At 37.8% G+C, this 25,761-nt stretch overlaps 1 protein-coding gene across 1 annotated transcript; it reads right to left on the bottom strand.

Moving 5' to 3' along the window:
• Positions 1-206: 206 nt before the first annotated feature.
• LOC6563382 (5-hydroxytryptamine receptor 2B) lies at positions 207-25,761 on the bottom strand. Its single transcript, XM_032737188.2, has 8 exons — positions 25,120-25,761; positions 14,280-15,460; positions 9,109-9,333; positions 8,836-9,034; positions 7,363-7,821; positions 2,567-2,983; positions 2,161-2,457; positions 207-1,190 (listed from the first exon to the last, which is right to left on the bottom strand). The coding sequence occupies exons 2-8, from the start codon at positions 15,310-15,312 to the stop codon at positions 1,004-1,006; spliced, it is 2,817 nt and encodes a 938-aa protein (XP_032593079.1). The 5' UTR covers positions 15,313-15,460; positions 25,120-25,761; the 3' UTR covers positions 207-1,003.

Raw genomic sequence — 25,761 nt, 5'->3', positions numbered from 1 at the left:
AAATTTAAGAACAAACGCAGTTATATGTATTAAAAAAGAAAGTAAATAAAAAATACTTCAATTTAATTTAGCCATCTCAGCAATAGAACAAGTAAGCACCGATTCCAGTCAAACACTCAAGTCAAAAGCATTCTTACCTTCTTATAAATTCGATATCTCTACAAAAGTGACATTTATGTCATGAAAATGAAATAAAAAACAGCAAGTACAAGTTTTTCCACTCAGTTGCTTAGAAGACGTAAACAATTGAAATAGAAATACATGTTTATTGTAGAATATAGCAACGAGGATGCTCTCTTGTTAGCAGGCATGTATATGTATATACATTATTATTAAGTATGTCTATCATATCTTATTCTACATTTGATGCATGACAAAATAGTTATTCTTAAGAGCTATCTGCTAGACAATAACAGAGGGGCGCTTATATTGACGTGACTTGGAATAGTAGTCATCATGGGATGCCAGACAGAAATTTCACTACAACATTCGAGTTGCAATTAATTCAAATGAATAACAAACACAGCAACTACAGTTAATAACGAACACTTAGAGTTACACACAACGTCGCATTTTAATACTAATTGTATTTAGTACACATTTACATACATACGTACATATAAATTATAGTTTCTGTTTGGGAAATGTTTAGGTCTTAAGTACAGTGACAATGGGGTGGCATGAAGAATGAAAGTACAGGTACAGTCACGCCTGACTAATATAAACATTATTTCGCTTGCTCATGATATGATGAAGTTTACTAAATAGTTTGCCTTTCCTTACGTAATAACACTTGCTACATAATTAAATAGTCATCAAGTATTGAATATTGGTATGTGTTTGCCATTTGGATTTGATTCGGATTTTAAATGACCCTGTAGTTTACATTTGATTTCAGGTTGAACTAGGTCTGTCTGCTGTCTTCGTTGCTATCTTTGCTTTGATTACTTGCACTTCTTACCAATCACGGCCCATAAATTCGTATTTGCTTGAGTTGCTCCGCTCAGCACTCGTCATCGGTGATTGTATAGCTGCCCCGGAACTCGCTCAGCGGCGTCGCATTCGTTGTCGATGGCGTCATTAGGGGGGCGCCCTGGAACGAGATTGCCAGTGGCAGGGCGGAGGGGGCACATAGGCTCAGTGCACTGCGCCCCTCCGTCACGGACCGATAGCGTAACGGACGACCCGAACTGCAATGAAAGGCCAATAAGGGACATTGGAGAGGGTTTATTATTCTTCTTTTTTTTTTTTTATTATTTACCAAGTCATCAGTCGAAGCTTTGAATGGCTTGTGTCAACTTTTTTCGCTTCGAACCTATCAAACCTTATTTTTTTATGTTTGCTCGCAAAAAGTTGGAAGTTTCCCTTAAAGAACAATCAATGCGCAATGCGCTTCTAGTTGAATACTTTTAAAGTCAGACAATCAATCAATGATTTCAATGCGAAGCTGTTTGACTTTCTTTTTTTGAACAACTTTAATTTATATGTTCTCTATTTATTAATTAAATGTGGAAATTTCTAATTGGTATTCGTGAAATAAATGATAAGGAATAAAATAGACTAGTTTCAATTATTTTAATGATTTACGTTTTCAGACGCAAATTGGGCTTACATAACAAAGATTTATATTATCATCATATGACTACAAATAATATCGAAATAAATTTTAAGGCAGTACGAGTCCCAGCTTGAATTGTTTTTGGTTAAATTAATAATTAATGGTATTCAATCCATTTACGTTTTCATTGAAGCAAAACAGTTTAGCTTATTCTAATAGAATGCTTTACTAAAATGCAATATCAAGAGAATTTCTAAGATTAAATATAGAACAGAATCAATAAGCAGTTGTAACGTAGACTAAGTCGAGTATTTTGCCCCCATTTATCATGTATCACATATGAAATATTTGGACACTTTATCTGAACACATGAATTGTTCAACGTCTTGTTGCACATATGTACAATTATTTATCTTGTGTATTGTTCACACATTGCCAGTGGCTGTAGTAAATCTCACATTGATTTTATTTCCAAACACAAAGCGCTGTAAGCCCAATCATACATCACGTTGCACAGAGCACAACTAAACGCAATAAATTACACAAGCCATTGAACCACTGCAACCACTGCAACCAACCCCTGCCACCCCCATTCCACTTACCGCTCACAGTTGCATTTTAGGAGACGTATGAAGGCCGCTCGAAAGGTGCGATTAAAAATAGTGTAGATGATCGGATTGATCGTCGAGGAGACATAGCCCAGCCAGAGGCATGTGTTGACCACATGCTCCGGCACCTGGCACTCCGGGCAGACGGCAAAGATGATGTTCAGTATGAAGAATGGTGACCAGCACAGCACAAAGGTGAAGAAGACCAGACCCAATACCTTGGTGGCCTTCTGTTCGGTGGCCACCGCATTCGCCGAGAGACTGTTGCGCTTGGCGCGACTGTTGAGAAAGCTGTTGGTGAAAGCACTTTAGAAATTGAGTAACCTGAACCGACAGCCCCCCGTTGGGCCACGTGGCCAGTTGCCCACTTGGCTGGTGGCTGGTGGCTGGTAGTACTTACGGCAAATTAAGCGTAGGCGTGCCAACACGATTCAAAGCAATTTTGAAGGGGCGCAGCTTGTGGCGTCGCTCCTCTGTCACCGTTTGGGTCGTCGCCATCGCTGTCGCTTTCGTCGTCGTCATCGTCATCGACGCCATTGTCGCCACCTGCTCCAGTGGATGATTGCCATTGAGGCTGCCGCTTCCGCTGCCTGATGTCTGTATGGTGGCAATGCTCATTCGGTTTGTGCCACCTTCACCACCGCCTCCAGCGGTTATGCAGCTCGTTGTCGCAGCTGTTGCTCCGTCGCTACCGCCACCGCCTCCGCCTCCGCCTCCCACTCCACTTCCATAACCGCCGCCTCCATTTCCATTTGTTGTGTAACCCAATTGCGGTTGTGAGACGCTGCCGCGCACCGAGGCACGCCGATTTGGATGGCTGTTGACAAATGAACGAGAGGGGTGAGGGGTGCAGTTAGTGGGGTAAGTTTGCGTATTTTAGATTGTATTTTCCTGCCACTTGGCAGCCAGCAGACAGTGCTTGATATTAGATTTAAATCTTTTGATTGCGTACTCTGAAGCGCCTTCTGCGCGCGGTGCGCAACAGTTTATAAAATTGCCTTTTAATATGATGTTACCAGAAGCTACGAGGCCCACTTCAATCTGTCAGAGACCTAATGAAAAATGCCGCCATTTGCGGTAAGAATGAGACTCTCTTGCAACACAAAGGTTAAAGACCCCCCCTAAGATAAGCCAATCCAAATGGCTTCAACTTGCTTCAATTTTGGCATATGGCGAATGGAAAATAATTTATACAACAAACTTAGCTCAACTTAAAAAGGCGATTATTATTCTTATTCTCTCCACAGATCCTATAATCTTGATTCTAACATGAATTCAAGAATTTTTGGAATAAATAATTATTCACTCAACTTATCAATTTATCTCTTATATACTAAGTTAGTTTGGTATGATTTTTAGATTTAGTTTAAGCAAAAAAAATAAATGTTTATTCCAGTCTAAGCATAATATAAATATTAACCATTTACTATACATATCTTTATAATCTAAACTTGAATAAGCTCTTATCAAATAGTCTATAAATCAATATATATCACCAAGATTGATTACACCAAGTTCAATTACAATTAGAGCTGGACTATGTATATAAATCAAATTGAATGTTGAAAATGGTTAATATCAGATCCGATTACAATCGACTATGCATTAATTATAATTATTAATATGTGCATCAGTTTTGAATATTTATTACAATTTTTAAATAACTTTGGAAACTTTACTAGCAATGTACATTATAAAAAAGTGTACTTTGTTTAACTCAGATGGTTTTGGGAGCACAAAGCAATATTCTCCCCATCATCTTTGTTCTCAAATATTTATAAAATTGTCATAAGTAAGCCAGTAAGTCAGTGTCACCTTAACATAACAACATTCTCGCAGAGGGTTGGGAGAGGGTCGAGAATACAACTCACTTAAATAAATTGATGCATATTTTATGGGTCTCCAGTCTTTGAAAGTTTGCACAGGACGAGTGCCTAAGACAGCTGACAAGAAGTTGTGTAAACTATAAACTGTTGGCCAAGGCGAGCAGTGCAGGTCGTTAATAAATGCATTTCCAACTTGGGTGGCAATTGTTGCTGTAACTATCGTAACTATATCCCTCGACAGCTGGCAGTTGGCCAGTTGTCAACAAATTCACCGGAGCACTTTGCCACTCAAATGAAACAAAAAGTTTTTACATTTATTACTACCAATAGGAGTCAAAGAGGCGACCGAATGTCGTCGAATGTTCAACTAATAATTTACAAGTAAAAGGAAAACTTTTTTTGTTCTTCCCCAATTGTGTGTGTTGCGAGTACCTGTTAGGTGGGGCATCCTTATGGGCCTGTCTCATTAGAAATTCATATATTTATGCGCCAGCTTGTGCGACACAAATCCGCGACAAAGCGCATAGACGTGACATTTGCCTGAGCGCGCATTTTTATTATGTATTTATTTTATTATATATATATATATATTTTTTTTGGGACGTGCCTAAGCCATAAAGTGTTTTGACTTGCAGCAGCTACATCTTTTTGGCTGACGTTATTCCCAGCTGCTTATGCTAAAATTTTGCGCAGTTGCATTTATGCAGAAAGCAGCAGCAGGAGCAGCAGCAGCAGCAGCAGCAGTAACAATAATGGCAACAAAATGCTGCTACAACCATAATAATGATATTTCAGTGGTTGCTGTGGCAAGAACCTTTTGTCGTTTTCCGCTGGCAGCAATGACGCCCCTGGAGTTTGAGAGCCTGCAACACTATCTCCCCGACACCCCAGCTCTGATTCACACCCTAGTCTTATGCTTTGGCTGTCACTCTTATCCGCTATTTATTGTCACCACAGCAACAGCAGTAGCTGTATTTTAAACACAACAATGTCTCAAATAGCCGGCACCCCAAATAACAGATTTGTGTTTTCTGTTGTTGGCGCTGCACCACATGATGCATGAGTGATTTATGTTTACGGCGCGTTGCAAGTGCTTGCCCTAAAATTATTTATATTCTATGTCGTGTGACACTTGAATGTGCATTTAATTGCACAAGGATACGTAATTGATTGTTTTCTTAGGCGGTGGGGCAACGAGTCATGGTTGATTACCGTTTACCACATGTGCAGTAACTTAACACATAACTTGCATAATTGCCTTTCAAAAGTTGTTTGCAACTTTGGAGTAATGTTTTAGCAGTCTGTTGCTGTGGCTTCATTATTCCCCTCAATGTTTGCCCATATCGACCGTATGTACACTTACAAAAAAGATTCAAAAACGCCCTAAAATGATTATCGTCCTGAAAACTAGAAAAGTGTCGAATCACCGTAAAATCATAATTTTAAGCAATTCGTTTTTTAATAAGATCCACATACATCCCTGGAACACAAACTTTCTAGACTTTACTAAATTTATAAAAAAATTACCATGTAATTAAAGAAAAGAAATATACTATATGAAAGATAAGGAGGGTTATCTTTGACGACAAGAGGCGTATATCGAATAGTAACTTCAATTACAAAATAAATCAATATAGCCGTAAAAGTGATATTAATTACCTTACACCTGATTATGACTACATCTATCCCATACTCTTCGCATACAAATTGAGATTAATTTACAAATTTTAATGATATAGGCAATTGCATAAACTGTTCAACTGAGAGAAACATAAATTTTCTTTATGTAACCTGAACTGTATTTTAAATTCATTCAACGAATTCGAATAGAAGCCAATCGTTAGATGCTACTTTGCACAATAATCGAGGTCTCTTTTTAGACAGGCTAAGTCTACGTTTACTTCTTGCAAACCAAACACAAACAAATAAAAATCCTTTGGCAAGCACTTGGACCCAAACTTGTTACAAAAACACAGACAAAAAACAGAGGGAGAAATAAATAAAAAAAGGTAACTTGTCAGAAGAAAGTAGTCGACAGGATGGCAAAGTCCAAATAAAACTCAATTTGTTTTTGTTGTTTTGTTGTTTTGCCTCTGAAGTCAACTTTCAACCTGGGGCAAAAACGATGCCAAAACGCTTTGCACTTACAATCTAAATTATGCAAATTTCTTAGGGAAGTAGTCGGAAAAGTTATTTGCTGCCTTTGTGGGGGGCCATGTAAGACAAATGTAATAAATTTAAGAGCTTGTATGCTCAACTGATAATAAATGTCTGTAGGTCTCGACTCATCTCATCTCGTCTCATGCCAAAACACCATGACTAACACTCCCAAATTGGCAACACGTAACCAAAGGTGTGAGGTCAACACAAATGTCATCGGGCAGGATACTGTTGCATGGTGTTACGACCATTTTGTGGTTGTGATTTGTCATTACCCGAATAAGCCAACTGATTGCCATCATTGTTAATGAGATTACCCAAAAACATTGTGACTACAATTTCATGGACTGCTTGCAACGCTGAAGACTGCTCTGCGGGTTTCTGTGTGCACCTCGGTGAGTCCAGAGTTACTTTTGTTAATGTAGAAGTGGCTGACAAGAGTATACTCTTTCATGGGAGTCGTTTGATATGTAAATATATCATATCATATTAATATAAAAGTGATTTCAGATATTTTGTATTTCAAATAGTATCAAGAATCTCAAATAAAAAAGCTGAGCATATTATTTTAAATATCAAGTAACTTAAATAAATCAATTAAATAAAAGCTAATAATTTTAATATAGAGTGATTTCAGATAAATATTTTATAGATCATTTTGCTTAAAGAATCTCAAATAAATCAATTAAATAAAAAGCTGAGCAAATCAATTTAAAAATAATTTCAGATAAATATTTTATATTTCATATAGTATTAAGAATCTCAAATATATTCATTAAATACAAAAGCTGAACATATTATGTAAAAGTAATTTCTGCTCAATAATACCAGATTTTTGCTAATTAAGAAATCCAAATATAATTTAATCAAATATGATTTAAGCAACGGATCTGCTCTTGAAAATTTTTAATATATCGCATTGTTCAAACTATTGCAATTGACAACAATTTCTGTCAAAAGAATTTTAAACTTTAAGCTTTAAAGTATATGGAATAATATTAATTTATAGATTTTGATTATGTCGAAGTTTGGAAGAGATTTGAATGATTTGTTCGTTTAAATTAATTCGCTTTTAACATCGGGAAATTTAATGGCACCGGATACAATTTGCGGCGGTTTGCGTCATTTGCATGCAGATTGGATGGCGAGTGCATCGCAAAAATTGCGGTTAATTAACGTTTTCAAGTGGATGGACCATCAACTAACTTACCTGTCCATCAGATTGGGATTGCCGCCGTGCTTGCGCCAGAAGCTGCTCGTCCGGGGTTTGCCGCGTGCCGCGAATGAGGATGATGTGGTTGAGGTGGTTGTCGGCGTCGAAGATTGTCGCAAGATGCCACCGCCAGCAAATCGGAAGTTACTTCGTCCAATATTGGTCGCATTTCCGCTGCCGCCACTTGAGCCCCCTCCATTGCCCACATTGCGAAAACTGACGCTGGCAATGCTCCGATTGCTCGTCGTCCGCTGCTGCATCAATGGTCGCTCCGAGTGGTCATTAGCCGAACTGGCGCTCGACAATCTCGTCCTAGTTGTTGTATTGCTGAAATTGCGATTGCTGTCACCCATTGTCTGGCCTTTGTTATTGCTGTAATTATTGCTAATGAAGCTGCTGTGCATCTGCAACTGTTGCTGGCTGTGCTGTGGCCGTATTGTGAACCGTCCGCCCAACCTAGACATTGGAATAGAAGCAAATAGACGGAGAACTGATGAAAGATCGATGTGCTTGGCTTACTTCAAATGGAGTTACTTATTGAGTTACAGCTTATTTGCAGGACACGATTTCGCATTGAGTTCGTAAATCAGTTTGCTGTACATAATAATTTTATTGAACTCTTGCAAGCAGAAAACTGCACTCTTGTTTGTTAATCACTTTAATTTTCAATGCATTTCTACAAACTTGCCACACCCAACCATGTTTAATGCCCTTTTGTACTCGCGCAAATGGATATTCGAAATAAATCGCATTTTGCCTGGCAGTGGCAATCAGCATCTCTTTGGATTTCTGCTGTGCCAAAAACCAACTCCAATGCACAGAGCCGTAACACAAAGTGCAAGATTTAATTACGCATACGCCCTGCGGGCTTCCACACTCACAAAAAATGGGTCGAAATGGTTTTGCTTTGTGAGGAATAATTCTTAAATTTACGTAATTTATTTTTTGAAAATAAAAACGTTAAAAATATAAATATCGTATTTATTTTTACTTATCTTAGAAAGGCCAATCCCTTTTTTAATAACTTTCTTTGTAAAATGTAGGGAAACATAAAATGCTGAAAATTTTAAATTGGATTTTGAATTGAAACAAAAGTACAACTGCAATTAACAATCAATCAATCAAGCGTGCTGCCTTTGGCTATAAAGCTAGGTTATTTTCCATATTGTAGTACATATTTTTCTCCAAGTGCATTGTTGGCCCGCATTTGGGAACTAGTTGGCACAGTTGTTTGGCTGCAAGCTTCGTTTGATGACATTTTCATTTGCGCATAATTTATTGGTATTGATTTTTAGACAAATTCAATTGCAGCTGCTGCTGGCCATTGACTATTGCCTTTATCCAATTGGTGTCTGATCAAAGGTGGCACAAATCTGGGAGCACCATGTTGCAACTAATTACATTGTGTGTGTGTGTGTCTAACTGGATGGCGAGTGCGAATGCAAATGTGAAATTGTTCAATTCAATTACCGGCGGAAGAGTTCACTCTCTGGATGCTCGGCTGCGAAGCGGGCCTTCTTGCGCAACAGGGGTATGGTGAGGGCATATGTGGTCACCATCATCAGCATTGGTATGTAGAATGCCACCAGAGAGCCAAATACAAAGAACGCTCGATTGTTTATCACACACACATTCGGCTGCGGCATAATGTTCTTCTCATTGACCAGACCTGAAGCATAAAAAGAAAACAAAGAAGAAAATGTGATAACCAATAAGTCTGGGAACTGCTGACTTTGAGCTTACCCAGAACTGTTATTGAACTCGAAACCAGCATAGCCATGGCCCAAACAATCGCTATCTTTATGCCGGCCAGACGCTTCGTGGAACGGTGTCGCGAGCCCAGCGGATTCCGTATGCCCAGATAGCGGCCCAGGCTGATGAAGCACATGTGCAAAATGCTCGAGGAGCAGGCGAGCACATCGCAGGTCACATAGACGTTGCACCACGTGAACCCAAGTGGCCAATAGCCTAATGAAGTAAAAGTGCAAACGGTCAGAACGGGGAAAATATGTGTGCAGATGAAGGTGCATGAGAATCAAAAGTAATTTTAATCGCAATGAGAAGTAAAACAGTAGACGTAAGAAGGGGCAGTAATGAAAAGAAAATCAAAAAATAATTAATTAATCCCAAAGTAAGGAGAAAAGCGAAAGTCAAAGTACCTTTAAATGAAAATAAAATTGAGTACTGTTAACCAAGTTCTGTTTCCACCGGCAACCTTAGCATTCTACACAGACGGCTCAAGGCTGAAATATCGCTTTTGCGGAGGCGTTTATCCCGCACAGCTTAACATTCAGCTGTCATTCAGTCTAGCCATAAAAGGAATACTTAATTGCCTAAAGAGGTTAAAATTAGTTCATGTAATATAAATATATACACTGATAGCCAGGCAGCGATCGAATCTATCAGCGCGATGCCGTCAAACTATCCGTAACAAGTTGTCGAAAATCTCTAGGGCAAATCAGCATGTTATAGCCTAATCTGGGTGCTTTGGCATCAGAATATAGAAGGCAACTGCAAAGCTGATAAGCTAGCTAGAAAAGGCATACTATTTGCCCTCCTCTCGGATAAGGAAGGTACATGCATGTCTCTGGCAAACTGTAAGCTGAAACTCAGAGAAGAGAATAGACCCAAGTCAAATGGCTAAGTGTCAACTGTTGTCGAATAGCAGGCCAAGCCTGGCCCAGTTTAAATAGTAAGCGCAGTAAGGAGATGTGTAGTCTAAGTCGCACAATAGGTTACAATCAGATTACAATGATTTCTGCAGAAGCTGCAGAGACGAAGAGGGGGTAAAATGTCTGGAACACTTCCTCTGTATCTGCTCTGATCTGGCGAGGAAAAGATGCGCCTTACTAGAAAGTCACTTGCTACCAAGTCTAACCCAGTTAGAGAATATGGGACAAACCAGAATTGTGCAATGGCTGCCAAAGAAATGAAGTGAGATCCACACCGTATCACAACGGGCCAAAAATGGCCTAAATGTGTCGACCTTGGTCGGCATCCGTCAAACCTAACCCAACCTAATCAAGTTTGGTTCCGACAGAGTTCAATTGGAATTAACTGTAGCAATATGGATGGATATTTGAATTCATATTTTGAAACTATATTTTATATATTATATTATAATAGATGGCATTGCTATGTTTGTGCTTACTGATAATGAGGTTGAACTGGTGCTCAATTGCGCTGCATGTACAGGTATCTTTCTGCCACTGCTGGCTGCAACCGAATGTCTCGATGCCGATCAGATATCGATACTTTACTGACTCGATTACCTGCTCTCAATAGTATCGGGACTAGCTTTGACAGCTTGCTTATCTCCTATACGAATTCCCACTTATGTAATTCTATAGAATTAACGACTTGCATCTCGGAACATTTGTAGTTAGTTTTTCTTCATATTTAAGAAGCTCGATTTAAATGATAGCATTAGATTTAGGTAGAAAATGGGAAACCGCATCGACTTTTTACATTCACTGGATGTGATGCAAGACATGTGATATTTTAGATACGAGTGAAAGTCAACATATGAGAACGAAGCAAAACATCCAAAGCATTTTCTTGGCTGAAAGCTTATAAGGAGCCACCAGCTGAACAAAGGGAGAAACTGAACTCAGAAGCTGACTGCACTTTATTGAGCATATTTTTTTCTCATATCTTTCATAGCAAGAAAAGAGCTTACTTATGACCAGCTTTTTGGGAATGCGAGGCACTTAAAAAAGTGTGTCACTCGCCGTCTGGGAAACAGACTTAGAAGTAAGTAAAGGACATTATTATATTCTACTTTTTTGTTACGTTTTGATGTGACTATCGCTCAGGAAGTTACTTTGCCCAACAATCTTTCAAGTCAATCTCTCCCCAACTCTGTGAAAGTACTGTCATACTATTCACTTAACTATGACAGTTCAAATCCGCGTTCGACACAACAAAGATGCTAGTGAAGCTGCTTGGCGTCCTTTGACTTTCAAAGTTCTAAGAAATGGTGTACATTTAAGCCACGTTCATCCACGTGCCAGAAATTCCAAAGAACAACAACAGCATCAACAACAGTTTACAAGCTGTATATGTCAATGGCTGTAAATTTGATGTTGACACGGGCATCTAAAGCTAAACTATAAATATCCCCAAGCGTAAACTCTCTTGCATCACAAAATATGTAAAACAAAACAAAATCCAATCAACGATTATAATTTTTGGGGACAAACAAAATGCGTAACGCGAAATAAAAATTACTGCCACCTGATGGCGGGTATTCAGCTTTCAGTTGGTATTTAGCATCAATGCCTCTGGGCAAATTCAGGCTTAATTAGTACGGAATGCGCTTAAATGTGCTGTTTGTTGTTACTGCTCTGTACCCACATACTTTTGGGCTCCACACACTCACACACACAATTAAGGAGACAAACAGAGAAGCGTCCACTCAACAGCCACTTTAGCAAGGGCGAACACATCCGGATGTACACTCATATTTTATTAAGCTTTATACGCTTGTCACTTACATACACACACAGACACCCACACAGACACACACACAGACACACACACAGACACCCACACAGACACACACACAGATACACACACAGACACACACACATAAAATACATCTAGTGCTGAATATGTATTTATTACGTATGCGACATGTTGGCCGGAATTCGGTCTCAAGTGCCTTAAAAATGTCGGTGAGCAAAAGGCATATTTTTAAATATGTGTGCCATTTGTATACCATGTAAGTGATAATTTTCTTAAATTAGTCAGACTCTTATATATATGCCCAGCATGTTAAGGAAATCGCATAAGAAAGTACATTGACCATAATAATATATAATATATAATACTACAAAAAGTAAAACAAATAAAATTTTGATTTTGCAATGCACACTAAACTTTTCTAAATAAATTTACGTTCTTCAAACTGTTTCCTCCTAGGCAAAATACTTTCTTATAAGACTAGTAAAATAAGCCACTATTTTTTGAGATAAGCAAAAAGTATACTTAACGAGATACCTGCTGGCATATCTTTTGCAATTGAAATTCTTGGTAGTGCAAGTTTAATGCTGACTATAATAATTAACACGTTTAAGAACAATTTCATTTTAGTTTCTATTTTACAAAGTGGTAAGCATTTTTGTACTAATCGTAAGTGTGGGACAGTAATTTGTTAATTTAACTCAATTAAATTGAATTTATTATTTCAATGGCATGCATTTTATGTCGAAGTCAGCAATTTTATTATAATTATTGGGTAACTTCTTGCACTGCGACCTGTTAGATAAATTGGGCTCGCTTCAAGGGTTGCTGAGTCTTCCGAGTTTAACAAGTGTTTCCCTAGGCTATCACAGCTTTTCCTGACAAAGGCGACACAATCTGTTTTGATGTGTCACAAAATCCGCAGATTTCACTACCAAGGAAGCTTTGTTCAGAAGTCAACATGAAAGTGAACAAGGAAGTAATTTTTGACTAGAAACATTTGTTGGTACCATTAACATAGTTGCTGGCCAAGTTTTCTCTTGTATTTATCGTAGTTATTCCGGCTGAAAACAATGTTTTACCTTTTAGCTGCATTTACTTTTGCTGTTGCCGTCTACAAGCGTGAAAACCAAGCAGCAGAGGAAGCAGCTCAAGTGAAAATTGCCACAGTGAGAAATTCGCTGGTGCAGCATTCTACAGAAAATTGTTGCATAAATCGCGGAGTGCCTCGTAAAAAGTGCAAGCCAAACAGCACGTTGCCAAAAGATGCCAGAAATTAAAGCAGCATACATGCAAGTCAAGCCAAATTACTAAAAGTACGGAAAATCTGCCAAGGATTAACTTGTTTGTCTCAAGGACTCGGCAAAGTGAGTGCTGAAAGCCACAGAAACGTAGATAAAGTCCATTAAGGGCAGCAACTAAGCAATTTTTGCTTGCAAGCCTGTACATGTGCATTCTACTCTTGGTCTTGGTCAATTTAAGGCTTCGTTAAGAAAATGTTTGCTTTTAAACAAGCGATTCACTTACCTTAAAGATTCGATGGCCTCAAATGTGTAGACTGCATTTGAAATGTGTTTAGTTTTGTGCTAATTTATGCAGCTCTGCTTTGCCTAACAACTGGTAGACTGTCTGCCAAATAAAATGCCATCCGCTGAGTGAGCAACTAATGTGCTCATAATTAAATGAAAAACACTAAATTTGTAAATGTGGTTGGCCGCCTCGACCCCTAAATATTCAAAATGCTGTGATGGGCCTCCGGTGGAGATGCGGCCTTTTTGTGTAGAGCTTTTGGCAACATGTGCGCCCATTATGTGTTTGATCTGTTCATGCTACATTGGGCTCAGCTGCACAGCAGACAGACCTTATCAGTGGCGAATGCAAATTAGGCAGGCACAAACTCGAGCGTGTTCATACCAATATGATTTGCATACTTAACTGACAATGTGTCGGCTTCTTATCGAATTTCGAAAATAAAAGTCAGTTGTCATATGTAGTTTAAAACTTAGAATTTATATAACAATATTTACATTTTGTTTATTTCTCATGAATTTATCTCTGGTCTCTCTTCTTTGCTCTCTAAATATATTCTGGTCATAAAGCGAATACCAATCAATGTGTGTTTTATATAAATAGATTCTAAATCATTTTCAAAGTTTTGCTGATTCACAGCGCTTAAGCGAAGAATGAAAAGTTTCAAAACAAAAATTAAATGCATTTTTATACAAAAATTCCAATCACTCAAAATTAAAACAAAAAAAAAAGAAGAAGAAAATGCCATAAAAATAATGAAAAACACTTTTAGAATATATATGGGTCGTAAATTTATTTGAGGAGCTATTAAAAATGTTACGAGGTATTTACTCATGTCTGGATAACTATCTACATATGTATTTGTGAAGGGGCCGGACTTGATTGAAATAATAATCTATGCACTGAATTGAAAAACTTACCCAGAAACGCTGGAATCGCGCCCATTGGCATGACAAACAGGCTGACAAGCAGATCGGCAATGGCCAGCGAGAACAGAAAATAGTTGGTCACATTCTGCAGCTTGCGATCCAGGGCGACAGCCAAGCAGACGAGTATATTGCCCAGTCCCCCGGCGAATATGAAGAAGACCACGAACAGAAACAGCCAGTCGTAGCCATGCGGCGTATAGTCGAGAAAACTACGCGATATAACAATGTCACTGCCCAGATCTGATGTCACCGTCGTCGTCGTGGTCAGCGCTGTGTTGGACAGTGTGTAGTTGGACATTATCATGTCCAGGCTGTGGGTGGTGGTGGTGGTTATGTTGCTGAAGCTGCCATTGCCACTGGCAGCGACACTGTCTACCAGTTCGCTTAAGTTTAGCCACGACCACAGGTCATCTGTGCCCAGCTCGATGTTATAGTCGAGCCAGGCTGTCGTTGCCTGCTCCTGCTGCTGCTGCTGCAGTTGTTGCAGCTGGCATGTTAGCTTTTGGTGGTATTCCTCCACGTCCTGGGGCTCGCATAGGAGCCTTTGTCGATTGCAGCTGTCACTAAAACTATGCGTATCACTCACATTATCACTAAGCCCCCCATTCATTGCCAGCTCGAATTGCGTAAATGCCTCGTCTGGCGACCCCAATAATTGCGTGTCTAAGGCACAGGGCGCATAGGTCGCCGATGCAACCTGCTCCTGCTCCTGCTCCTGCTCAACTGTTGAATTGCACGCATAAAATGCTCTCTCCTCGCGTCTATCGAATGCCTGCAAAGTGCATTGGAATGTTGTTGTGCTGTTGCTGTTGCTGCTGCTAATTTTGTTGCTGTCGTTGTTGTTGCTTCCATGTCTCTGTGCCGCCTCGCAGCTAATGAAAGGCTGCCAGAGTTCGTGTTGTGCCACTTGTGCAACCCGACAATTGAAGTCGAGCCGCCTATATGTGCTGTGTGATGTTGCTTCTGTTGTTGCAGTTGCTGCTTCTGTTGTTGGTCCATGACCAGCCTCACTTTGCATCTCCATTTCATTCTAAAGCTGTGTGGCTCGCTTGATAACAACAACAACTTGTTATAGTACAGCCGTTGTTGTTGTTGTTGTTATGTTTGTTATTTATATTCTTAACTCACTTATTGTTACTGTCAACTATTGTTCTCACCAATTGTCTGGAGCGCTGCAAAGATAAAAATATATACGTAAGTCACTTCAGTAAGCTGAGCAGAACAGATCCCATCATTAGCCGAGGAGTTGTTTTTAATAGTTATTTCAATAGAACTTCAAGATTAGGATTATTGTTAAAGTAAAGTTTTATAATGAAATGAGTATATTTATTTACTTTATTTTAAATATATACATATATATATTTATATAAATCAAAATTCAAGTTTAATAGTCAACTTAGCTAAATTAAACTAACTTATACTCTTTGCCAAACCTTATTTAAACTGCTCCAAATAGAAAGTATGCCAAAGACTACATTTTTGTCTTATTAAAATATATTTAATTATTTGTAGAAGTAGATTTAGGATTTGCGTGATATAATGAAGTTGTGCATATGTATCTAACAAGCAGAAGGAAGCATACACCCCATAAGGTATATAGATTCTTGATCTGCGGCAAAAGCCTAATCTGTTCACCCATGTTTGACTGTCCGTCTATGTGAACATGTCTATCTCAGAGACTTTAATAGCTAGAGAAGTTTGAAATTTATAGTTCTCGTATACAGATAAAGTTGATTTCCATTTATCGATAACTGCCTTTTGCAAATATATAATGTAACCAACCATATTATTGAAGAGCTGTACGAATTTTGATAAGATCGGATAAGATGCACTGATTTTGTTAATAAAAACTTATTATCATGATCATGATCTATATATATAAACTATATTCTAAATGTTAAAATTTATTTTTACTATTTAAATTAATTACTATTTATACATAATTTCAACTAGTTCAGGGATAGAGCCATCCAGCTCGGAAGGTAGACAAGCCATAGACTTAAAATTACAATAAAAGCGTTGACAGCTCTTTCAGCATTTATTAAATTTTAATTAGAACTGTTTGACTGCTACATTCAGTAGACAGCAACATCATTGCTGCAGCTTTTGTGTACCGCTTGCTGCGACTGTCACCAGTTGTCTGTCGCAGACGGTCGTCAGCATGCAACTGGCATGTGCAACACACACGCGACGCAAGCTTGTTTATTGTCTGCGTTGAGGGTATGGAATTTTGTGGGCTGCATTACCCATTGCATTTGTTAGTAATGAGCTCACACCTCGCTGTTGCGACGTGCCGCATAAAGTGTTAATTATAAATGCATCACGAGTTACTGCTGCATGCAGCCTTGCAACTTTTTTCTACTCAGCGCTTTTATAATTTGAATTTATGCTTAAAGTTTGCTACGAAATTTTGTCGCAACACTTGCAAAAATATTGTTGCCAATTTTTATGATCATGAAATGTATATGCGCGTAAACTCTTGCAACAAACGCTCAAATGTGTGGATGTGTGGGTGGCATCAACACCCTCAGGACTGCAGCCAAAAAGCGCATTCTGCATGCAAGTGATTTGGCCAATCAACCGCAACAAAGACGGCGTTCGGGTGCCGGGGGTGATGGGTGTGTGGCAGGGCACAACCATTGCTACATGGCACAACAATGGCAACAAGCACACATTCAAGCCAACCGCCATTTGCAATTTTGTGTTGGGCGAAATGAAAAATTGTTGTGCTGCCAAAAATGAAAATAAATGAGTTGCATTTTTTCTCAATCCTTGTAAACAATGAGAGAACGAGCTGGAAGCCAAATCGCTTGTAACAACTTTAAAATGCATTGAAAGGTATAACAAAAATTCATATTCTACTTTTCAAATACTTATTTTTATTATAATTCTTATTACTATTAATATCAAGTGAAATAATAATGCCAAATACATAATAATATAGTGAAATATATTATAACAATTTAATTTTGAAAACGATTCACATCACTTTTAAGGCTTGGAGAAATGTTGAAGAATTATTATACAAACTTATTAGTTTCCGCATTTTAGTGGCAATCAATTGAAGAGGTTGGCAAGTGTATAAAAGCTTCGGTGTGACAGTGCTTCCCATCCCCAGTTATTTTTGTAAACCGCATCCTTACAATTAATTGCGATTTTTGGTTAGTTGAAATCGCCCATATCGAACGACAATTAACTGTCCGCTTACCAATTGAAACAGCCACTCAACCACTGACACCATCAAGTAGTAGATGTCGGGGTCGCTGGCATCCACCTCATATGCATACATAATGTGTCTGTTTCGTCAGCACTCTCCGAGCTTAATTTGAGAGGCATCCACATTCCTATTCAGATTCAGCTACAACCATGCACTTGCACTACATACATATACACATATATAAATATGCACCTGACGATGTCACTGCAACTTAAAGACCAACTCAGCATCCACTTGCCGTGTCATGGCCTCCGTCCTGTTTTTTTTTTTGCTCTATATCTCTGGTTATGCTGTTTTATATAATTACGTGGGTCGTAGGGCAGGTGCATGTGGGCTTTAATGAGTTGTCAAGGTATGCTTTTTAACCGCCAGCTGGCAGCAAAGGCTGGCCTTTGTTTGATTGTTGCAAAAAGGCCGCAAAGCGCTCGAGGACAAAGAGCCAAAGAAACGCATTTATATTTTTGGAAGCGTCAGAGTGCCTCGCATGTCATATGTCATGTGAGCCATGTAAGCTAGCGCCTTTGTTGTGGCATTACCAAGCACTTATTTTGCATGTGCATTGGCTTAAATAGAAGCCCTCAACTAATTAACTAATAGTTATAAAAAAAAAATGGTGTTGAAATTTGTTCAGCTGAACAACCATTAGTAGACTGCAAACATCATATTTTAATCGAGTGTATTGCAGCTAGGCGATGGAAAGTATATTCTAAGCGTTTTTAAATGAGTATTCACCTAGAAATAGAATAGAATAGAATAGACATTATAAGGGGAAAAGTTTGAAAAGCATATTTTGCGCTCTATCTATGCGTATACTTAATATCCGCAAGGCATGTGCTTAGAATGTGTAAGGGTTTCACACAACAAAAAAATGCAAATTGCAAAACTTGCTGCATGGCTGAGTGGCAAGCGGCCAAGAGGGAATGGGGTAAAATGCCATATAGCAAACAGCAGCCCGTGACAATAATAACAGCAGTGGAAAGCAGGAAAAATAATATTTGTTTGAAACACAATACATTTGTTGATTTGTTGACAGTACTTTCTGTTAAATATAAATACATTTTTTTTATTTGACTCTGCTAAATATAGATATATATATACATATATGTATATATTGCTGTTGTTAATCAATTGGATACGCTGCCGATATGACAAGTTCTGTGTATATATATATATACTTATAGCTATAGCTGAGACTAAGCAGATTAATTGTTGATTGCGCTGCTGGTGACAACAGGAACTGCTGGCCAGCTGTGCAACTGTGCAACTGTGTTGACATTGTGCTGTTTGCGGCAGTTGGGGGGCAGTCGTGTGTGCCTTAATTTGTGGTTAATTATGTAATTAATTATTAACGGTGCGCTGCATCTGAGTTTTTGCGGTTGGCTTGAATTACAGCGGCTTTAAGTGCGCGCTGTAAACATTTTATGGTCATGTTTTGCCAGCTTTGCTACACAAACTTACAAGATGTTGCCAACACGCCCGCGACCACGACCACGACGACGACCACGCCCACGATCACTGCCACGACAACTCAGCATCGCAAAGGAACAGCCTTGGCAATGGCAGGCGGCTTCAATTACACAAATAAATTGCTGCTCATTTGGCGGACGTAACGTTAAACCTTAACTCATCAACATTAACACTTTGCTTGCCCCAACAAATTATTGCGAATTATTAATAAGAGACACGTCTCCGGCCGGCGACATAGTAAATATGACAATATAACAACAACAACAAGAGCAACGAAAACAGACAGACAGACACCCCCAATGGCTATAAGACTTAATTGGAACTTGTTCAGGCGTTTGTGATTTGTCAAAACTGTCGCCGTTTCGCCAGGCCTCATCAATTATGCAATGTCCGAAAGTAAAATTGCCGAGAAATTTGTGTGAAAACTTCATTAAGCACCGCCCCGAAAAGCGACAAGATGCCAGCCAGTAAGACAGTCACACAGTAAGACAGTAAGAAGGGGGAAGGTGCAGTAGATCCAGGAGTGGTTGGTGAGGAGCCTGAGGGAGTATATGGTGGGAAAGTGTGATATGGCGGCGAACTGGCAAACACTTTGCCTTGCTGTTTGGCCTGCTCTCTTTCTGGCCATCAGGCATGCAGTTAATGAAGAGAAATGGCCAAAAGTGTTTTATAAATGTTTGCTCTTTAAGTTGTTCTTGCTGGTTGCTATGTTGACTATGTTATAAGTTAAGCAACGATTTGAGTTAACCAAACACACTGGGCATGATGGGTTTGAGTACGCTTGTTTCTACCATCTCTACTATTCTAAATATATATACATATATACTAACATATCCTTCGTTTAAGCATTTAACTCATCTCTGAGTTGGCCTATAGGGTATTTTCGCTTCGGTGCCGAGTGTAAATTTCACATTTTTTTAATGTTGTTCTTGTCTATGACTTAAGCCCATTACTTCCTGTGGTTGGTGTTGTTGCTTTGCGGTTGTTTGCGGAAGTGAGCATCGATAAATTTTCGTTTTTTATTCAGTACTTCCATGCTGTTGTTGTTGCTATTGTTGCTGCCATTGTTGGTGGTTGCCTTGCACGAATTTTCCTAATAATTCGTATGCTTTAATAGCGATGCCAAGCGAAAGATATATATTTATACACACACATATATATATATATATATGTGGGTAGATGTGTATATTTAGTGAAATATGCGCAGCTATTAATCTGACTGGAGGTTATTTGTATACGGGCCCACTTTGACCCCAAGTCAGATCCAATCGCAACTGTCAGCCAAAACTGCAGTCCGTTTGATAACTTTTTGCACAATAAATATTCCAGGCACGTTGTCGAGTAACAGCCAAAAAAAGTGTAGAATAAATGACAATAAACACAAAACATAGTACAAATATAATACAACACAAACAACTGTCAATGATATAAAACATTTATTTTCACACAGATACCAAATTATTCAAGAGTGCAACGTGCATTGAACTGATGCCTGAGAGGAGCATAAAAATATGTTATCCTTCTTATACCCTGCACCAATAAAGGAGCAATGAGAGGCATATTGTCGCAGGAAAATGCTTAACAATTTCCAATTTATTTACTTTAAATATATCAAATATTCATTTGACCCGGGCATAAAGTACTTAATTTCTAAGTGTCATCCTTTTTCTTGTTTATGCTTATTTAACATTTGAAATATTTCTAAAAACTGCCATTTCTATGACATATGCAGGTCATATATATATTCGGAATTTATGCAATTGAGTAAGAAAAACAAATTCAAAGCGAATACTCTTTTTCGATTATCATCATTTTGGCAAATTGTTTATAATTGGTGTCAAACCAAAACACAGAAATATTTCAATTAAACGGTTCAATCAAAGCTTTTAATTGCATTTATTTTCTTGATTTTGTTATTGGCGGAAAGTATATGTATATATGCACGTATATATATATATATATGTATATACATATGGCCAAATGCACTCAGCCACACCAGTTTAGCGGGGCGTGGGGAGCTGGTTTTGACAATTTTAAATTGACTGTTAAAGGCTGACAAGTATAATTTGACTTGCGCAGTTGATGCATTTGATTTTGCATAATTACTAACAAGTTTTTCTTACGTTATTCATAGCCACAAATCAAATTGGAGTCAATTGGAGTTCAATGTACAAATGAATGTCTAACAGCTGCCAAACGCAGTAGCTTGCCCAGATCTTAGCATATTTGTCAGTGGTGCATGCTCTGTACAGATTTATGGCTGAAAATGCTTGGCAAAATGCACGTACTACCAGAATACTCTCAAGAAGTGACGGCTTGATTTACTACCAACTGCCACTTGTACGCATTTGTGGTGCTGCAACTGCTGGTGCTGTGTCGACTTTTACAAATATCCTGGCGAATTATGAAGGTTAAAACTGCACTTTCCACAAATGGAATTCTGTTCTTTAATATTCTCATTGATTTCCGATTTATTATTTTTTTTTTTTTAATTTAACTATTTTTAAGATTTATACCAATCGTAATTCAAATCACTTTTTTCAAGTGCATTTTTTAATATAACATTCCAGTGTTCAAAATTTATCTCAGTTATATTTTTGAATTAATATTTAAATTTTATTTGAATAAAGAAATTGGAATACATTTTTAATATTCCCACTAGCGTTTTTGGTAAGTCAGTAACATTACTCATACGTCATGTATAACTCAAAAAAGAACTCAAAGCGGCACGTGTTTTTTCTGTGTTGTCATTCACGCTATTTTTCTTGTTTATTTGTTTTCATATTGTTTGCTGGCAATCAGCCAAACAGAACCAAAGGAAGGCAGCAAAACAAGCAGGCAGAAAAACATATAGCCTAGATTCAGCCCTTTCATTTTTAGTATTGAAACTAACAAGTATACAGCAAATTAAACTAATAAATTAAGCAAGCTGAATTGATGTATGACTAAGCGTAAGTTTGTTGGTATATATTATAGAGGTTTAGGAACAATCAAAACACAATTAGGAAAATAGTGTAATCATTTGTTATGACACACTTTAAATGAATGACTTAGTTGTGATTTAACGTATGACAAATTGATAAAAGCTGTAACTGACTAATACTGAACTTCTTGATGGCCATTAATCACAGCAACTATTCAATTTATTTCGTTCATGCAACATGAATAAAAGTTTCAATATAGATTACAAATTCTCAGCAGAAAAAGATATGCACGAAATTGATATTTCTCGTAATAATGCAAATTGCTTTTTTGGCAACTTTTGTTATTTATTCTATGAAATCCTTTGAGCAAAAAGCGAACGACACTTGAGAATTACAATAAATATCAGTTGACATTGTTAGTAATGTAAAAACAGCTTTAGGTATTTTATTGTGCTTATACACTCCACTGCATATGCTAAATGTTTTCTTCTTGTTGCATCCTAATATATGTAAATATATACTATACTATATATATATATATATAGTATGTATATTTAGTAGTTGAGCAAAGTATTTAATAGGCACGAACCCATAACATATATATATTCTTGATCAGCATCAACAGCCGAGTTCTCATATAATCCACACTTATATCATAATATCGATAACTGTCCCCGCTTCGCGAATATCGACACAAATCGTTTAACTATTTAAATAAAGGACAAAACTGTAGCATTCCAATTATTATTAATACTCAGACATCTTATTGGTCACGTGTAGAAAGTTCATAAAGAATGGAGGAAAGACAAGACATAAAGTAATTTCAAATTAAACAAACTATTACCAGGGTGTCTGCTAGTCGAGCTATCTCGAGTGGAGCATTCAAAATTGCTTTAATATACATAAGCCAGTAGTCGGTTGGGATACATGATCTGCACAGCTATAGAAATTTGCAGCCATATAAGGTTATAGCTGACACGTGGCCTCTCTCTCTCTCTTCATCGTACTTCGTCTGCCCGATCTAGTGTAAATATTGCATTACCTGTGTGTTCAGGTATCTAAATTGTGCTGTCAATCATTTTGCATATTTGCACTGGCTACAAATTAAAACAAAATGTTTGATGGCCGTTGCGATGGCCAACTTACGCATACTAAACTAAACACAAAAGCAACAATGGTAATTGAGCAATGAAATATAAATTTAAATAAACATATATTGATATATATATATATATATATATATACTCTATAGTGATATGTGCATATAGCGACTGGCCGAGAAGTGGACAAGCCAAAATATTATTTTTTATTTGTGCGTCGAGTGGTCAAATTGTCATGGGAATTCCTCATCGGAAGTCACGACAAACAACAAGCGACAAGCGACAAGCGACAGGCGACTTCAATTAGCTGAGCACTGTTTATAATCATAAATAGTAAATATTATTTATGGATTTGCAATATTCATGAGCAATTTACATGGCAGCCAATTAAGTGATAAAACCATTAATTACAATTACAAAGTAAATAAATAATATTTATGGCCAATTAAATGAGAGGACATAGATTAGTCAAAATAGCTTCAAAGTTGAAGATCGCCGGAGATCTCAACACGAAACTGCCAACAATATTCGCACAATTGCTCAAAGTCAATTGCCACGATGATTTATTACAACAATCAGAAAGCGTATTGAAAGGCCCAACAAGTTGTTGCTGTCTGTGGACTTTAACATTTTAGCATTTTCAACATTTTCAACAATTTCAGCATTTTTGTGTGTTTGTTGTTTTTAGTTGCTTTTGTGTGTGTTTATCTTTGGTTTATTTTTTTCATTTGCTGTTGGCAGCTTGTATTTATTTTCGGTTAGTGCTGTTTGCGCGTCACTTTTGATTGGCTCGACTTCAATCTTGATAGTCGTCAGCATTCAATTTATACAAAGCCGTTAAATTTTATCATTGACCAGATAACGATTATGCGTCCCGCTGGCAGACGTTATTTTTGGGAGTAGACGCCACGAATGAATTGAATTTAATGCAATGGCGAATACTCAATTGTTTTTTGGCTTTTTATTTTTAAGTATAGTCTGTGCAAAAGTGTAGTAAGTATTTACTACAGCAGCAGCAGCAGCAGTAGCCTAGCTCTGAATACATAAATCCACACATGTAGCCCATAAACAAATATAATTGAATAATGCCCATGATAAATGTTTGCGCCTATTAATTTTATCTTGTTTTATGCTACACTTAGCACAACGATGATTGGCTGGTCGTCTATAAACCAAAATAAATGTATTGCTTTAAGAGTGTTTGAATTTTTAAGTAAAATATTGAATGTATGAATGAACTGCACACGAAAATCTAAAAATCATATGTAAAATATTGTGTTTTAAGAACACAGCTCATAGTTCAAAGTCAGACAACAAATTCGATTCTAACACTTATTACGAAAATATTCTTTAAACCATAAATTAAACAACCCACAATTATCAACTCATTGCTGTGGCTAATTTCACACGGGAAAATGTCATTGGGAGCACACGGAGCTAAATTGTTCTGTTGGTTATTTACGGAACTCGAACGACCCATCGATTTCAGCTGCGGCTGTCAACAGTTGTGGCCCAAACGGTGTTAAATTCGATGCCTGTTGCTGACAGCACTTAAACAGCTTAGCAGTTGGTCTAAAAAAACTTGAAGTAATCAACAGAATTTTATGTTGATTTGCCATTAAACTTTTACTGGCATCACTTATCGCAGGAATTGCTCTGTGGCCAAGTTGATCTGCTTTTTCCTTAATGATGGACCAGTAAAGGTAAAACAGACACACACACACACAGACACACAGACACACATAATATAATTTCCCCAACACCATTCAGGTGCTATTAAAAGTTTATGCACATCAAGCAAGCTTAATAGTTTAATTTCCTGACAGAGCTTTAAAGAACCTACGAGATACCAAGGGCAACAGCATGGGAATACGAAAAACCTCAAGCCCAAGGATAAGGTGAGAGACCATTAAAAAGGAAGGAAGCCTTTGCATTTTGGTTTTGGCCCTTTTGGTAATAAATCTCTGTGTGACATGTTCGTCTTTTCAGTGTGAGTTAAGTTGAGTTCGGGCCGGACAGTTGACTTATTTTGGAATTTATTTCTGGGTTCGAAAACAATTAAGACATGCTATCTTGACAGTGGTAGAATATCATATTTGCACATACTTTTCTTTAATACGCACCTGCCACACAACCGTTTAGTGCTATACTCTGCTGGTGCTGGATGGGCTTTCATTTCATTTCCTGTCGCATTTGAAACATGACTTCCTTCATCATTTAATGCGTGCGCTATTTGCCTTTCCTTAATTGGTCGTGACTCGGCAAAACTGTGTGCTCACAACTTATTCACACACACTGACAACAAAACAAAGCCAGCACAAAAAAATTTACATTCATGTAATTACGTAATCAGCAACGATCGGGGTCGGAGAGGAGTCGTGGGAAGGATGCCACAAAGTTTACTTTATGCAGGCGTTGCTTTGATTTCCGCCGGCTTCCTTCCGGAACACCTTATTTACATCACCATGATTCGTTTTTTTATTCACCATTCGCTTTTTATGGCAGTTTACACATACACACACACACACACACACACACACGGGCACACACGCTCAGTTTAGATTTTAATTAATTTACATTTGGAATTGTTGCCAGTTTTCTAGACTGTTGTTTGGTTTGTTTATTGTTTCGCTTCAGCTTGTTCTGAACACTTTTCAACTGTTAATTAATATTTGAATATGAAAACGGCTCTCTGTAATGAGGATCTATTGAAGTGGTAAACTGTAATCAGCTTCCCACTTATTAAGTTTTCACTGTTTACTTAG

The sequence above is a fragment of the Drosophila grimshawi genome, unplaced genomic scaffold, assembly GCF_018153295.1.
Source record: "Drosophila grimshawi isolate 15287-2541.00 unplaced genomic scaffold, ASM1815329v1 contig_311, whole genome shotgun sequence".
Lineage (NCBI taxonomy): Eukaryota > Metazoa > Arthropoda > Insecta > Diptera > Drosophilidae > Drosophila > Drosophila grimshawi.
The sequence above is the reverse complement of the archived record's forward strand: the minus strand, read 5'-3'. Positions and strand labels throughout refer to the sequence as shown.